At 32.0% G+C, this 17,823-nt stretch overlaps 1 protein-coding gene across 1 annotated transcript; it reads right to left on the minus strand.

Annotated features, from left to right (window-relative positions):
* Positions 1–2,886: 2,886 nt before the first annotated feature.
* LOC134709407 (uncharacterized) lies at positions 2,887–8,716 on the minus strand. The gene is made up of 2 exons (XM_063569569.1): positions 8,209–8,716; positions 2,887–3,296 (listed from the first exon to the last, which is right to left on the minus strand). The coding sequence occupies exons 1-2, from the start codon at positions 8,642–8,644 to the stop codon at positions 2,887–2,889; spliced, it is 846 nt and encodes a 281-aa protein (XP_063425639.1). The 5' UTR covers positions 8,645–8,716.
* Between the last annotated feature and the right edge of the window lie 9,107 nt (positions 8,717–17,823).

Below are 17,823 nucleotides of genomic sequence, written 5' to 3' on the forward strand. Positions count from 1 at the left end.
AAATATTTAAAGGTAAATTGTTGATTGGATGACTGTTATGTTAAACGTTAATGCGTGCGTGAACAAATTTCTTAAGAATGAAATCATGTCATGGTTTAAGGTGTTTACATATGAAATTATCTATAGGACTTAGTCTGCTTTTAAACAACATATTGATATTTTAGTCTTAGATACATGATTTTCTATCAGACATGTTCACCATAAGCCGATACCAAAACTGAAACCGATTCCGAAACCAAAAGTAGTGAGGTAAATCATGTAAATGGTAAATGTTTTAATGTGCAATCAATTAAACCCTGTTACTCCACTATATTGTGTGAACATTGAATACACTAGATGGAGTATATCATCGATTCAACAATTTACATGAATCTATCAAAGTAGCAAAGTGAAATTCAACGAGCAATGAATATTAATCTATAATTTAGATATGGATTTTTTTTAACTAAAATACATTAAAAAAAAACATGAGAGGATAAGACAGAGGAATAAATGAGAGGTACGTATAATCTAGCAAAACAAACTTGATTTGGTTAAGATGTTATCCTACATTTGAACACATTGCTTTGATGTTTGATGCTAGTAAAACATTAAACCATAAATTGTTATCAAAGGTACCAGGATTATAATTAAGTACGCCAGACGCGCGTTTCGTCTACATAAGACTCATCAGTGACGCTCATATCAAAATAGTAATAAACCAAACAAATACTCAGTTGAAGAGCATTGAGGATTCAAAATTCCAAAAAGTTGTGCCAAATACGGCTAAGGTAATCTATGCCTGGGATAAGAAAATCCTTAGTTTTTCGAAAAATTTAAAGTTTTGTAAACAGGAAATTCATAAAAATGACCACATAATTGATATTCATGTCAACACCGAAGTGCTGACTACTGGGCTGGTGATACCCTCGGGGACGAAACGTCCACCAGCAGAGGCATCGACCCAGTGGTGTAAATTGTTATCAAAGGTACCAGGATTATAATTTAGTACGCCAGACGCGCGTTTCGTCTACATAAGACTCATCAGTGACGCTCATATCAAAATAGTAATAAACCAAACAAATACAAAGTTAGAGAGCATTGAGGATTCAAAATTCCAAAAAGTTGTGCCAAATACGGCTTAGGTAATCTATGCCTGGGTTAAGAAAATCCTTAGTTTTTCGAATAATTCAAAGTTTTGTAAACAGGAAATTCATAAAAATGACCACATAATTGATATTCATGTCAACACCGAAGTGCTGACTACTGGGATGGTGATACCCTCGGGGACGAAACGTCCACCAGCAGAGGCATCGACCCAGTGGTGTAAATTGTTATCAAAGGTACCAGGATTATAATTTAGTACGCCAGACGCGCGTTTCGTCTACATAAGACTCATCAGTGACGCTCATATCAAAATAGTAATAAACCAAACAAATACAAAGTTGAAGAACATTGAGGATTCAAAATTCCAAAAAGTTGTGCCAAATACGGCTAAGGTAATCTATGCCTGGGATAAGAAAATCCTTAGTTTTTCGAATAATTCAAAGTTTTGTAAACAGGAAATTCATAAAAATGACCACATAATTGATATTCATGTCAACACCGAAGTGCTGACTACTGGGCTGGTGATACCCTCGGGGACGAAACGTCAACCAGCAGAGGCATCGACCCATAAAGCTGCACGTGAAATTACTCAACATTAATGGTAACAAGGCCTTCAGATGAAGAATGTGAATCTATAAAGAGTAATTGGCGAGAATTAGAAAGGGATTTGGATCTATTGGTGGCACCTCCATGCAAAAGAATAATTCCAACCAAAAATCCAGGCATTCTTTAATAGTGGACATTGTAATATACACTGTATTGTTACGCAAGTCATAGACATAGGAAAGGAAATAAGATAAATCAAATCTGGTTTCTTAGGTCATAACAATGACGCAATGACTTAAACATTGATGGATGCGATCGATCAACACGAGATATTTTCGTTTCCTCGTGATTTTTACTTTATTGGCGATACCATATATCCATCTGATCATCACATTGCAACAGCAAATACTGAAAGGCAGGTACACAATCGAAATGTAAAAATCTGCGATCAACACAAATGTTGAAGGAAAGATTCGTGCAAGAAGACTTTATGTAGAACATTCAATAAGACGAATGCAAATTCATAAAATAATAAGTTCTCGTTATAAACATAGTAAGAACGATATTTCACATTTTGAAGAACTATGTGTTGCTCTTTCCCTACGACGATACCTGATTCATGAATTATGTACATCATTAAAATAGTAAGAAAGACAAACGAGTATAAAGTTGAAGAGCTTTGAGTACCAAAAATTCCAAAAAGTTGTCCAAATACTGCTAAAGTACTCTATGCCTGGGATAAGAAAAATCTTAGTATTTCGAATTCATACTTTTTAAGTAATACTCCATCAGGTGTATTCAAATTTCCAACAATACAATAGAGTTAACACGGTTGAGTTAATTATGTTTCCTTAATAAATACGTAGGTACAATCTGAATTGTTCATCATAGAATGCGTTCACAACTTATTCTTACTCGAAAAGCCATTATTTTTTTAACAGTTTGTCAATATTGTCAGGGATAATTAAATTGAGGATTTATTTGTAGTATTTGAGTGGCATATTCATAAATTAATCACTCTAGTTGAATAAACAGTATCTGTTTGTAACGTGAAGGCAAGAGACGAAATATATATTTTTGTATTACATTACATTGTCCTAGTTAAGTAGAATTATGGCGGAAGTTACCAAGGGTTTACCAACTGTCTGTTTAGAAAAGGAAACATTACATATAATAACTTTCATATCTTTCACTCAGCGTCCTACGTTTCTGTAAGAAATAATAAAACAAGAGAAACATTTTATTTTACAGTATTTACAAACGATATCCCATGAATGAAGAATAGAGTTCGACAACCATATCTCCAGAGCCAAAATGGTAATTTCCATTTGTTTTTACCCATATCTTATCACCTATGGCTAAATTAATTATCGCTGACGTTGAACCTGTACCGTATACTTCGTCATCGCTATATCCATGTCCCTTAGAATATCCATAACCAATAGTTTGTCCATTTTTTACAATGAGAAAATCTAGTCTAGTTCCGGGATGAGTCATTATAGTGGCAAAGACTGCGTAATATCCGGCAACAGGAACGGTAAATATTCCACTGTCTCCGTGAAATGCATTGTGTGTGTCAACATCAACGGTCTTGAAAGGAATGTCTTGGTGGTCTCCAATATTTTGAAGCGTATCCTTCACTACACCAGAAAATGCAACTTCTCCTGGAACAAAATTTATAAAAACTATAATATACATTGTGCGAAATTGAATATATTGATCATTGAAATGACATTCTTGTAGCACTTATGATAATTTTATAGACAAATTTTCTATGTTTTCATGTTATACTAGTAGTGTCTTATAATTCTATATGGTACTATATATCAGTGAAAGATATGGTATCAAATTGAATATAAATTACCATCGAAACCATTCCCGAGTTTCTGTCATTGAATCATCCCAACAAACTTAATATTTTTATTTTTTGTACTAGTAATTTAAAAAAAATGGTACAATCGGGAAAATAAAATTGAGAAGGGAAATGGGGAATGCGTCAAAGTGAAAACAACCCGACCATATGAATCGTATGTGTATCTTCTAGAATCATATTCAAAACAGTGTAGCTGTGGCCATTGATTGATGATCTTAAATTATCCCATTGACTGGGACAGATTAGGTGAGTGTGTGTCTGTTACGACAACTGCTCACTAATTACTTATTATAGAATTTAAACTGTAGGGTCACCAAAGGTTCTTAACGCCTTTGATATTAAAAAAAATCGAAAAATTAATCAGGAATAACTATATCTTTTGATTTATATTATTGATCTAAATCAAAAGATCGTGTTATTCCTGATTAGTTTTTCTAATTAATTTATTTAGGTGTTGAGAACCTTTTGTGACCCCACAGTTTACGTGTCTTTAACAAGTACATAGTGAGCAGCGGTAGTTACAGAAAAACGTTCACATAATCTGCCCCCGTCAAACGGATAATTTAAGGTTGTCAATCATTGGCCACAGCTACACTGTTTTGAATATGATTCTATTTGTTCTTATCATTCTCAACTTTTCTTATCTTGATGTGATTAAGAACATGACATTGTCTTTTCCTGATAAAGCTCTTTTATTGTTGTGTCCTGCACACCGCTATTAATATAAACGACTTAATATGTGTGACTTATCTGAAATTAACAGACTTTCAAGCAATACCCGTGTGTTCTTTACTGAATTTAAGTTTTTGAGTTTTTTATTCGAGCGTCACTGATGAGTCTTTTGTAGACGAAACGTGCGTCTGTCAAAAAAAGATAAAATCGTGAATTCATAAATCAAAAAATAGAAAATAGACAATATTTTGTTATCAAACCTCAGGCATATAGGTGTACAAGAGGTCATCATATATACACGAATGCACATTTTTATACTCAATAAGTTGACACTTAACATAATAATGCATACATTATAAAAAAAAAAGAAGATGTGGTATGATTGCCAATGAGATAACTGTCCACAAGAGACCACAAAGACACAGACATTAACAACTATAGGTCATCGTACGGCCTTCAATAATGAGCAAAACACATACCGCATAGTCAGTTATAAAATACCCCGATAAGACAATGTAAAACAATTCCAACGAGAAAACTAACGGCCTTATTTATTCAAAAAAATGAACGAAAAACAAATATGTAACACATAAACAAACGACAACCACTGAATCACATGCTCCTGACTTGGGACGAATGGTAAAGTAAAGCAAAATGTCAATTTAGAAATTAGCATAACATTCAACTGAAAAAAGAACCACATAAATCATGATAAGTCTTGTGCAAGTATTTTTTAAAATATGGCTAAGTTTTTGAAAAGTTCTAGCTGTCAAAATGTCAAAAGCTTTTTAATCTGTACTCCGTTGAATTTGTCGTATAATGTTGTGGTATCTATCTATTTATAAGCAGTTTAAATCCTGTTTTTATACATTTGAATAGATAATGAAATTCATCTATTAATCCATTTCTACAGAGATAAAAAAAAAAATCGCTCATTTTTAGCTCCCTGGCCCAAAGGGCCCAGTAAGCTTTTCTTATCACTTGGCACCCGGCACTGGGCCAAATTTAACCAAGCTTGTTCACAATCATTACTAGGGTATCTATATATATAAAAATGTGTTCGGTGACCCGGCCAACCAACCAATATGGCCGCCTTGGCTAAAAATAGAACAGACAGGAAAATGTAGCTTTTGGCTTATATCTCTGAAAACAAAGCATTTAGAGCAAATCAGACATGGGATAACATTATTTATCATGTCAAGATCTATATGCTCTCAAATTTTTAGACAAATCAGACGACCCGTTGTTGGGTTGCTGCCCCCGAATTAGTAATTTTAAGGAAATTTTGCAGTTTTTGGTTATCATCTTGAATACTAGTATAGATAGAGATAAACTGTAAACAACAATAATGTTCAGCAAAGTAAGATCTACGAATAAGTTAACATAACCGAAATGGTCAGCTGATCCTTTAAGGAGTTATTGCCCTTTATAGTCAATTTTCATTTATTTGGGAAATTTTGGGAAATTTTTACAAAATATTATTTTCATCTGTAACTAAACGGCAAAGTTTATTATAGATAGAGAAACATTGTAAGTAGCTAGAATGTTCAGTAAAGTAAGATCTATAAACACAGTCATCACATCACCATGAATCCATCTGTGGCCTTTGTTTAATATGCATATAGACCAACGTAAGCGATACAGGCTCTTTAGAGCCTCTCGTTTGGTATTCCAGTCCATCTTACTGTTTTGACAGGACATTTGAAACTTGACCATCTGAATTTTGCTAAATGATACTGTCACTCAGCTTCAACTTTATAAAATAGGTTACGAAATTCCTGATTTTAATCTGAAAAAAAATGCACCTCTTGAATAGTATTCCAAGTGGGAAAACTAATGTTTGATAAATTGCTTATTCAGATTAAGTGAAATAATGGTCTTCAAACCCAGTTTATTCAATGGAAGTTATTCTTGGCAAATAAAACTAATTTCATTTTCTTCAAATATGGATTTTCGTAGTGGGGTATTGAAACTGTAATTTGAGCATTAATTTATACATTATGGAAGATAACTTGTTATTGTCCAATAATAAAATATTTCAAAACAACTACATTTTAAGTTTAACTGTTTAATAATAGTGAGAGGTTTCGCGCTATAAAACCAGGTTTAATCCACCATTTTCTACATATGAAAATGTATGTACCAAGTCAGGAATATGACAATTCTTGTCCATTCATTTTTTATGTGTTTTGCTATTTGATTTTGCCATGTGATTATGTACTTTCCGATTAGAGTTTCCTCTAAGTTCAGTATTTTTGTGATTTTACTTTTCCAAAGGAAATCGTCCGAATTCCGCATACACCATATAGTTTGGTGTACTGCTTCTTAATATTCAAAATTTTCTTGCAACATTGAAGGTGTATATGCTATATTTACTATCAAATCCCTCATACCTCTAAAGCATATAACAAAACAGGACTAACCAATGAGTCAAAAGTTTAAGCTTGAAATCGACTGGAATACATATTTTTTTTTTTTTTTTTTTTTTTCGGTATAGAACATACAAAGACTTCTGTGCCTGATCAGGTAGAGGTTTGATAGTAACCTTATTTTACGTTTTATGCTTCAATTAAACATAAAAATGAACAGGATATTTGTTGGTTTAATTTATTGTCCGATCAAATGAGGAAAGTAAGAAAACACCCCCTTTTCAATACTGGAATTACCTTAAGAACTGCATATGAGCAGACCAGTTTTCAGGTCCAGTGCCGACCATGTAGTGCGCCGAATGGGACTCTTTTGGTTTTGTACTCGAAGTTCAATTTTGTACAGACAAAAGTGAGTTTTGTTCAACAAAAAATTAGTTCAGTTTAACAAAATTAGTAGCATACTACAAATTTAAATTTTGTCATACAAAATTATCTATCAGAGGACTAAATTTATTTTGTAACACAGACTTTACTTTTGTGACCAATTTGAAAATGGACAACAAAAGTCAATTTTGTATGCAAATTAGTTTAGTTTGAATTCTGTGAACTAATTTGCACACAAAACTGAGATTTTGTCACAAAATTCAATTTTGTGTTTATTTTTGAGTAGACAAAATTGAGGTTTGTCAAACAAAAGTGAAAATTTAACACAAAAGTCAATTTTGTGTCACTAGAGTCAATTTTGTATGCAAATAAGTTTCTATATGCATATCAATTCATGAAAATAATGAATTTTGTGTACAAATATGAATTTTGTCTTGACAAAACTGAATTTTGTCATCACAGAATTGAAGATCTCTTAAAACAAGTCTGTATGACATAGATTTGTAAGACAACAAATATTTTGTAATGACAGAATTGAATTTTGTACAAAACCACAAGAGTGCCACTCGGCGCCCCTTAGTCAGGGCATTTAAGTATATATTATTAGCTGTAAATAGAAAAGGAAATAATCGACATCAATGGCATTTTGTATGAATAATTACCTACTGTCATAATGGTCAGAATATCGTTCTTTTTATAATGAATCAATTTTTGTTTCTATGAAAAATACATGTAAAATTGTTTTTTATAAACCTACTCTATATTCCTGCACAAAATTATGGCATGGACATCGTTTTTTCATATAGTTCTCCTTTCATTTTGGTTGGGCTTTTTTTAGCGGGAAAATCATCACGAAAGACGTAAGGAGATGGTCATTTTGAAATTCATAAAAATACGATTTGTTTGACCTGTATTGCCTGCCACAAGATTGATGACGCTGAATGGAATGTACACAAAGCAATGGAGGCCGGAAGTGGGATTTGTGAAGTTCTAGAATGTTTTTAGACATTCGGAAGTCGGGGTTGAAACGGTCATTAGAAAATTGGCATTTTTTAGCCATTATTCAGATCAACAATGAAAACTTACCTTTAAACATGCTCTTTTATTCAAAAGAGTAGAAAAAACGTATTCTGCACTGTTTTTCTACGCCGGAAGTAGCGTAGTGATATCAATGCGTAGTTTATCCGTGTGTAAAGTTCAAACAAAAATACTGAACGAACTAACAAAATGACCGATATTAGAATACGGTAGGATAATAATAGTAAGTAAAGTACTAACCTGATGTTCCACGTTTCACTTGTCTTTTGTCTTTAGTATGGTTATTTTCATTCATTTTCTTTGACATTAGCATTGGATGATGAATTTTCGATGGTAAAGGATATCCTTGGCTATTTGTTTTTGTCACATTTTTGTACAAATTTGCATGGATACTACTTTCAAATCCTTGTTTATGTTGCTGGTTGATAGGAAGAGGAATATTTCGCTCAATAGAATGTACTCTGCGTTCTAGATTTTGAATTGAATGTTTCAAATTTTCATTTTCCATTAACAGTTTTGAATTGAAGTTAACAATTTCCCTATTTTCAAAAGAGAGTGTGTGTAGCTGTTCAATCAAAGCATTCACATCGCGATCAAAAAACGCCGTATCTTTACTTTTTTCCTGTCCTAATACTTTGGCCACAATGCTAATGACAAGAAATGCATGATACATCATTTTGTAGTAAAAATCCAATAACAATAAATATGTTTGCGATATTTAGTATGTATAGAAAACAAATTGATAAGAATGAGAAAATCTCCATACGACACCAAAGAGGAAGTAACATAAAAACAGACAGATCATAAAGATCATAAAGGAATCACGTATTAGCTCCACTTTTCTGCTCTATCTTCAATCGTCTGACTTAGTGCATTAGGTGTACCAATTTAACTTCTAAACATGTGCATTTCGACAAATATTAACGCTGCAATTTCGTTTTTATGAATGGAATAGATCACGTTTTGTCCTAATACTTAAGAAATAATTCCTTCATGTCATGCTCTATGTTCATTTTAACATGGGAAGGCATTATATTTGTCGATATTTTACACTGAGCGTTAGCGAGGTGTAGAATGTGGTCAAATATAATGCCTACCCATGTTAAAATGAGCATAGAGCATGACATGAAGGAATTATTTCGATTCTAATAGGACAAATGCAGTATTTTTATAGGTCGAAACTTAAGAAAAAACCGTAAAAACGTTTGGCTTTTCCCGTTTCCTCCCCGAGGAGTCCGTGCATTACAAATCATATTTGATAATAGATATAGGAAGATGTGGTGTGAGTGCCAATGAGACAACTCTCCATCCAAAAAACAATTTAAAAAGTAAACCATTATAGGTTAAAGTACGGCCTTCAACACGGAGCCTTGGCTCACACCGAACAACAAGCTATAAAAATTACTAGTGTTAAACCATTCAAACGGGAAAACCAACGGTCTAATCTATATAAACAAAACGAGAAACACGTATATATTACATAAACAAACGACAACTACTGTACATCAGATTCTTGACTTAGGACAGGTGCAAAGATTTGCAGCGGGATTAAACGTTTTAATGGATCCAAACCTTCTCCCTTTTTCTAAACCAATAGCATAACATCACAACATAGAAAAACAAGTTTAAAAACCACGAGCAGGGTAAAGTTTAAAAACCACGAGCAGGGTAAATATATGTTGTTTTATAAACAATAAATAATAAAAGTTTATGCTAGCTGCTTAAATGTATACATTTTAAAGGATAAAGATGGAAATAACGTTAAAGTTCGTGCGCATGTGTCAAACATATTTTTATGCTCATTAGAACACGGCCTTGTTTACAAAGCGTAATAAGGACGTCATATTAGAATAGTATATAAAAAAAGTCTCTTGGAAAATGAATGCTTAACATTTTGAGCATGTCAACGGAAATGAATACGATAAAATTGATATCTGGGCAATATGCCAACGGTACTGCAAAACGACACAACAAGATCGAAAAAGATTACTAGAACTATTTTCTATGCCGACATATGATGTTAACCCCTACACTTTTATTTCTAACTATGAAACAAAAGATATTAGATACTTTACTGCAAAACATGTGTGTTGAACAATAATTTTTTTTTACATTCCATGCAATGTCTGCATACAAATAATTTCTTTCTATAAAACATATCCATTTGGATACGATAAATTATTTTTGGCGTATTCCACAATGAGGTAGTGGCATATGTACCATATTCGCGTAAAAGATATGTGTTTAACATGGCACCTTCATGGTATCATTTCATCCATTCAGCGATTCTCGAACTATAAGAGCCAAGCTCCTAGCATCCTTTATAAATGAATGTTGTCATATATTGGCAAGCAAGTTTTAATTTATGATAAAACGATCAACCTTTTGTCAAAAATAAATGGTTGATGGTTTAAATACTTTTTTCCATGTGTATATATTATCATTTCAGATCGTACATGGTTGCATTTATCGTCCAAAAGTGTATTATAATCATAATGATGACCAGAATTTACAATTCTCAATTGGTTTGGTATGGACTATATTACAAACAAATACATGCAGCAGAAGTATGGATATCATAAATTGGTCAGAACATTTTCCTCAATTTGACCACAATACATATCATTTTGAACATTGAGAGAGAATAAAGAAAACCTATCGTTGTGACAAATCCTAATGTGAAGATATGAATTGTCGGAAAGGCGCATCTAGAAAATACAAATTAGTACCATTCATGTTATTACTACCGCTTGGTCGATACCTCTGCTTGTGCACTGTAAGTCAACAAGTACTGGATACAAATACTGCTATTTTAGATGTATATTCCTGTAATACAAATTTTGGAACTATTCTAAATTCAGAAATATTTCTCTCTAATGTACAGCTCTGATTCCTTATCCGAATTGACCATGCATTTTTGTGAGATTTTGAATACCAGTATCCAAATATGTTGGCCTCAGTCATTACTTAAGCGACATACAGGAGCAGTTTTGTTATTCACATGCATATAGTTATTTATATTTTACCATGATGTCTACATTTTTCTGGTTATCGTTTTAATTAATTTTGTTTTGTTTTTTATATTTCTCTTTAAAGGTATAAACTAACTGAAAGAAAAAGACAATGAACAAAACCATTTCCGATTAAAGCAGTTCATATTTCTGAAGTTTACAAGTGCTGTTGTCAAACACCGCATTTTATTATTTGATTGTTGATGCATATACCCTTTATATTAAAGGGGTACTAGCTACGAGATATATAAAAAATCTAAAATAATTTGTTTTTGTTAAACCAATAATGAAAGTGAAATAGTGAAATAAAATTCGCTTTTAGCAGCCAAAAAAGTTCAATTTTGTCAAATTAAGCGAAGAAACATTGATATTTTCTAATTCACTTGCAAGTGAATCAGTCGACCTCATTAAATGCGTATTCATGTGAACTTCGGTTTAACCACTAGCTAGAGATTGACAACGCATGCATTGTTCGTGTACTGGTTATTTTTAAAGAAAAAGAATGTCAACAATGAAAGTGAAACTACGGTAAACCATTTGATTACTTATTCGATCCATATAAAATCATTTTATACGGTTAAAACAATGAGAAACATATATGTTTAATCTATAAAATAAAATCAAACAAACCTATAAAAATTTAATTGCACGTGTTGGTTTATTCTTTTCATATATTTATTATGTTTACCTCGCTTATATGATAATTCGAGGTCAAATCGATAATTAATTAGATGGCGTCTGGACTAAAATTCACACGAAACGAACCTTCATATTATCTACCCCATGCTCTGTAAACTGTTTCTTTTGGACTTTTGGTAGTTTGGATAAATGTTTTACATTGTTATAAATCAAATATGAGAATTTGTGTCAAATCTGTGACCATGAATTTGACAGCTAGTGCCCCTTTAATACTGATGAAATTTAACCGAACAAATGTTAATCATAATCATCTGCTTTACCGGTTTTAATCATATTTCTCTAAGGTTATTCAATGATAACACTAATGTTAACGCCATCATGTAGACTAACGTGTGATTAAAAGATTGTTCTAATATGTAGTCGGAAATTAAAGGGCTTTTCTCAAAAGACAACACGCTTTCTTCATATTTTCTACGTATTAACTGGTAGATTTATTCAAAGATTTCTCGATCAACTGTTAGGTAAACTTTTCAACTAATAAGTCATGAATAAAAAAAATCTTTTTACACAAGCACGCAAGAAAGACAAATTCTGTGTTATAAAGATCTACGTAAAAAGATATAAGAAGTAAAAGCAGAAGTATGTCAAGTTATTTTATAATTCCAAATTGAAAATATATTCTGTAATAGTATTTCCAATGGAACAAACAGTATTAGTTCCTAACAAAATAAAGGGAATCGAATATGTATTCCAATAAAAAAATATTATGACATTGTCTTTAACAAATATTCTGGGGAACTGCTGTTGGACGGAAATTTAACAAAGTTACCAAATTTCAAGGCAAATTCAAAAATTTGAAGTTCATAAAACTGACAAAATAAAAGAAACAAGTGATAAACAACTGCCATATTTCTGACTAGGTACAGGCTTTATGACTTCTAAATTATCTACACTTATCAATACTATTGGATAAGTGAAGATAATTTTTACCGGATATCTGCTACTGTCTTTTTACATGTAGCATACATCTTTAATGAGATGGAGCAGTTTATCACATGCAGTAAAATCAAAAAGGTTTAGATATATTTTTTTTTAATTAAAAAAAAAGGTTTAGATATAAGCTAAATATGGATTTATACTCTGACATTATTAACAGAAGTCTAGACACTTATGATCAGTTAATTGAGTATAACATTAAGCAAAGCTGCTTTGAGGATAAATATTTAGAATAAGGCCAAACACTTATTTAAACCAAATAAAATCTGTACAACTAGGTGAGAGGAAAAATCATAAATATGCATGACATTTTGAAAGACATGCATCGGATTTTATGGGATTCCCAACTTAAAGGTACACAAGCTGTTAAATTCATGTTCACCGATTTTAATAAAATTCCCTTATTTGATTTATAACAATGTAAAATATTTATCCAAACTATTTCAAGTCTAAAATAAACAATAAACAGGGAACTGTCATGAAAATACGTAGCTTCGTGTTGTGTAAATTTTAGTATTGACACCATCTAATAAACTATCGAGTTGACCCTAAAGTCATCCGATGACCATATAAGCGATGTAATCATACATATAGACATAAATAGATTAAGCAAACTCGTGCTGTTGGATTTTTATAGGTCTATTTAATTTTATATTATAGGTAAAAAAGAAATGTTTATTATCGTTTTTGTGAATCGAATCAGTCAATCAAATGATTTACATTTGTTTATTTTGCAACGTTGACACTCTTTTCTTTTAAATAACTTTACACATACAATTCACTTGTTATCCATCTTAAGCTAAGGGGCTAAATTGAGTTCATATGAATACGGATTCAATGAGGTAGAATCATTCACTTGCAAATGAATAATTCGTAAAAAAAAATATTTTGACAAAATTGAACTATACTGTCTGCTAAAATCGAATTATTATTTCACTATTTGCATTTTATAAATGATTGAGCCAAACAAAATAATATATTACATTTTTTATATATCTAGTAGCTAGTGCCCCTTTCAAGGCGGAAATAAACTGACAATACCATAGCAAAAAAAGAAAAACTACTAAAGACAAGTATGGAAAACTAAAGATTGAGTTACACGAACCTCTACCGATCACCGGTTGTGATTTCATGTGACCCGGAAGGAAAGTAGATCCGACTCCACGTGTAATATCTAACTAAATATAATAACAATACCATATCTGAGCTGTGTATATATAGTTCTACAAAGTAAAACAGATTACTCTCTTTAACACTGTTTTTACTGTCGTGTTGGAGAAATATACGCGACACATACGCATTTCTGCCGTAGATTTCTCACTTACACTAAACCTCAAAGCGTCCTATGTACGATTCCATCTGTTTTTAACTTCCTTCGATGTTCTGCTGCCAGAATGCAGATACAAATTATATCTGAGACGTGTTTTACTTTGTAGAATTATATATACACAGCTCAGATATGGTATTGTTATTATATTTAGTTAGATAGTACGCTACCTTATTTTCTCACCGCGGGTCTTGATTACAGACAACAGTCATTCACCGATGTTCAAATCTAAGAAATTCACTAAACGATACACATAAAGATAAACACCGAACATGGAATCGCATGTGCACAAAAAAACGAAATCGAAATCATCGACAGTATTATGTAAATACAATATTGAACTCCGAGGAAAATTCAAAAACTGGAAGTCCCTTATCAAATGTCAAAATCAAAAACTCAAACATCTCAAACGAATAAAAAAAACAACTGTCACATTCTTGAATTGGTAGAGACATAACATAGAGAAGAAAGTGGTGGATTAAATCTGGTTTTATAGCTAGAAAAATCTCTCACTTGTATAACAGTTGCTTAAAATTCAATTATATTGACATCGTTACAAACAGACATAGTAGGTAAAAATGACAATTTTTCAGCAGTAAACATTGTGTTGTCATCTTGATCACTATAATAACAAACACATAATAAATCATTTTCTTTTTTATACAAAATCAATTAAGGGTCATTGATTTTAGGACCTTAATTTCTTCTAATAAATGGTGTTACAGAGAAAATTTATCCAGACAAATATATTACAACCTGAAGTAGACTTATAATTAAATATACCATGTTCGGTGGTCGTAAGGTAATGGATTATTGACAGGTTTATTAAATAGTATACTTGTATATAATTTAAGTTAATTGAATGTCTGCCTTTAAAACATATTACAGTAAGTAATAACGATGTGTTTTTGATGAATTCAATAGTTTAAGATTGATATATAGTATATAATTACAGTAGTAATTGTATTATGCACCGCAACTCGAATTACACTTCTCCTCGCGCTGACTCTTTTTTGTTTGTAAAATTTTGGATCGAAAATACTGCTAGTTATACTTCAGTAAGAAGACTTAGTTTTAAAAATTTGGAAATAAAATACCTAATTGAATTCGATAACTTTATGAACAGTAGAATGCAGAGCAGAACAATAACATGTATGTTCCCTTCAGTCGTTTTAGGCATTGGTGTGCATAAAATTCAACATTAAATAGATTATAATATTAATTATCTATGTTGAGTATTTGATTTATTTGTTGACAAAAATGATGTATCTGATCTACAAGTCGACCATAATTCACGGCATAGGTATGCGTTTTTACTCATAATACACTGTATACGAGAAATCATCTATTACAGTTTCCAGTGAGATAGCAAACGGTCACATAGATAAGACGACACGCGCGTCTGGCGTTTAAAATTATAATCCTGGTACTTTTGATAACTATTTACACCACTGGGTCGATGCCACTGCTGGTGGACGTTTCGTCCCCGAGGGTATCACCAGCCCAGTAGTCAGCACTTCGGTGTTGACATGAATATCAATTATATGGTCATTTTTATAAATTTTCTGTTCACAAAACTTTGAATTTTTCGAAAAACTAAGGCTTTTCTTACCCCAGGAGTAGATTACCTTAGCCGTATTTGGCACAACTTTTTGGAATTTTGGATCCTCAATGCTCTTCAACTTTGTATTTATTTTGCTTTTTAACTATTTTGATTTGAGCGTCACTGATGAGTCTCATGTAGACGAAACTCGCGTCTGTCGTTTAAAATTATAATCCTGGTACTTTTGATAACTATTTACACCACTGGGTCGATGCCACTACTGGTGGACGTTTCGTCCCCGAGGGTATCACCAGCCCAGTAGTCAGCACTTCGGTGTTGACATCAATATCAATTATATGGTCATTTTTATAAATTTTCTGTTCACAAAACTTTGAATATTTCGAAAAACTAAGGATTTTCTTACCCCAGGAGTAGATTACCTTAGCCGTATTTGGCACAACTTTTTGGAATTTTGGATCCTCAATGCTCTTCAACTTTGTATTTATTTGGCTTTTTAACTATTTTGATCTGAGCATCACTGATGAGTCTTATGTAGACGAAACGCGCGTCTGGCGTTTAAAATTATAATCCTGGTACTTTTGATAAATATTTACACCACTGGGTCGATGCCACTGCTGGTGGACGTTTCGTCCCCGAGGGTATCACCAGCCCAGTAGTCAGCACTTCGGTGTTGACATGAATATCAATTATATGGTCATTTTTATAAATTTTCTGTTCACAAAACTTTGAATTTTTCGAAAAACTAAGGATTTTCTTACCCCAGGAGTAGATTACCTTAGCCGTATTTGGCACAACCTTTTGGAATTTTGGATCCTCAATGCTCTTCAACTTTGTTTTTATTTGGCTTTTTAACTATTTTAATATGAGCGTCACTGATGAGTCTTATGTAGACGAAACGCGCGTCTGGCGTTTAAAATTATAATCCTGGTACTTTTGATAATTATTAGCATATTTATCTATTGTAATAAAAATTCATAATTTCTAACAAAATTTGTAGATTTAGCTAAGAAAGTCCTTATATGTGTATAAAGTAACATTCTTATATAGTGGAATATTGTTTTGGCGTTAAATAAGCTACAATTAAAAATTGCTTGCTAGTCCCTCTCTGTGATTTATATTAGACAACTCGGATTTTTTCCCAATCAATCAATCAATCTATCATGAAGGGGAAATAAATATTTTGATCTTCATTTATAGTCCTTTTTCAAAAATGATAAGCGGTTCTTTATATTGGTATGTAATCATTTTAAACGTTTCAAATTTATAAAATTATATTCGTACATCAATGATTTTGATACACCAATAACAAAAACTGATATATACTGAACTGATGCATTTTGTGATTATTCAAAATTATATCAGAAACCTAAACTTAGTTATAAAATAATGAACCTGTTAAAGGGAGACAAAACTCGCATAACTTTTTCGAATCGGCACATAATACAAAGGAATATCACTCTCGCATAATAATGGCACATTAATAAAATTAATTAACTGTGCATTCGTGCTCCGCCTTCAATGGTGATTCGTCATTATAAATATAACCAAAAGTTGTTAATCTATGCGATAGTGAAACTATTGAAAGCTACCCCACTGTAAAAATATTTCTTTGCAATTTTTTAAAAACTTACTCAGAAAAATGATCGAGCCACTTGATTTTCATAGCTTATAATTAACGTTTTTACACAATATTATAATAAAGTAGTTAAAGATTATTCGCTTCTCAAAGTGAAAGATGCAATAAAAATTGTATGCTTGCATCATCTTACCCAAATACAGATTTAATGAAGTCCTGAACATTTCGACATTTCTTCGTTTATTTATCAAAACCGGTTTTAAACAAATCACAAATACATGTTAAGATCCGACTAAATACCTATATCCCGATATCGTCAGGTAAATTTGCTACGGCGGATGATAGATATGTTTTATTTTTCGGTATGAAAGTAGTCAAAGTGATTAGGTTCAATCAATGGTGTAATTATACAATGTATATGTAAATCAGTTTTTTAAATGATATTGGTCACTTTAGCTGTATTTATAACATTTCCAAAAAAGTGGGAGGTTTAGCTAGCCATAAAACCATGTTCAAACTACAAAGTCAGTGTTATGACAGTTTTGATCACAATGTCCATTTGTATGTGTAATTGCGTTTGTTTTTGTTATAGTTCAATGTTTCTGTTGTTCCGTTGCTTTTTTCTTATATTTGATGTGTTTTCCTCAGTTTTAGTTTTATGATCCGGAATTGTTTGTGTTCCAACGAACTCTGACTATTGAACAGTGGTATACTGCTGATGATTTTATTTAATAATTATCAA

This window comes from Mytilus trossulus, chromosome 3 (assembly GCF_036588685.1).
Source record: "Mytilus trossulus isolate FHL-02 chromosome 3, PNRI_Mtr1.1.1.hap1, whole genome shotgun sequence".
NCBI lineage: Eukaryota > Metazoa > Mollusca > Bivalvia > Mytilida > Mytilidae > Mytilus > Mytilus trossulus.

Coding starts and splice junctions, on each gene's coding strand:
- LOC134709407 (XM_063569569.1), bottom strand. CDS start 8,644: ATGATGTATCATGCATTTCTTGTCATTAGCATTGTGGCCAAAGTATTA. Junction 3,297..8,208: donor AGTGAAACGTGGAACATCAG/GTTAGTACTTTA, acceptor ATTTTGTTCCAG/GAGAAGTTGCATTTTCTGGT.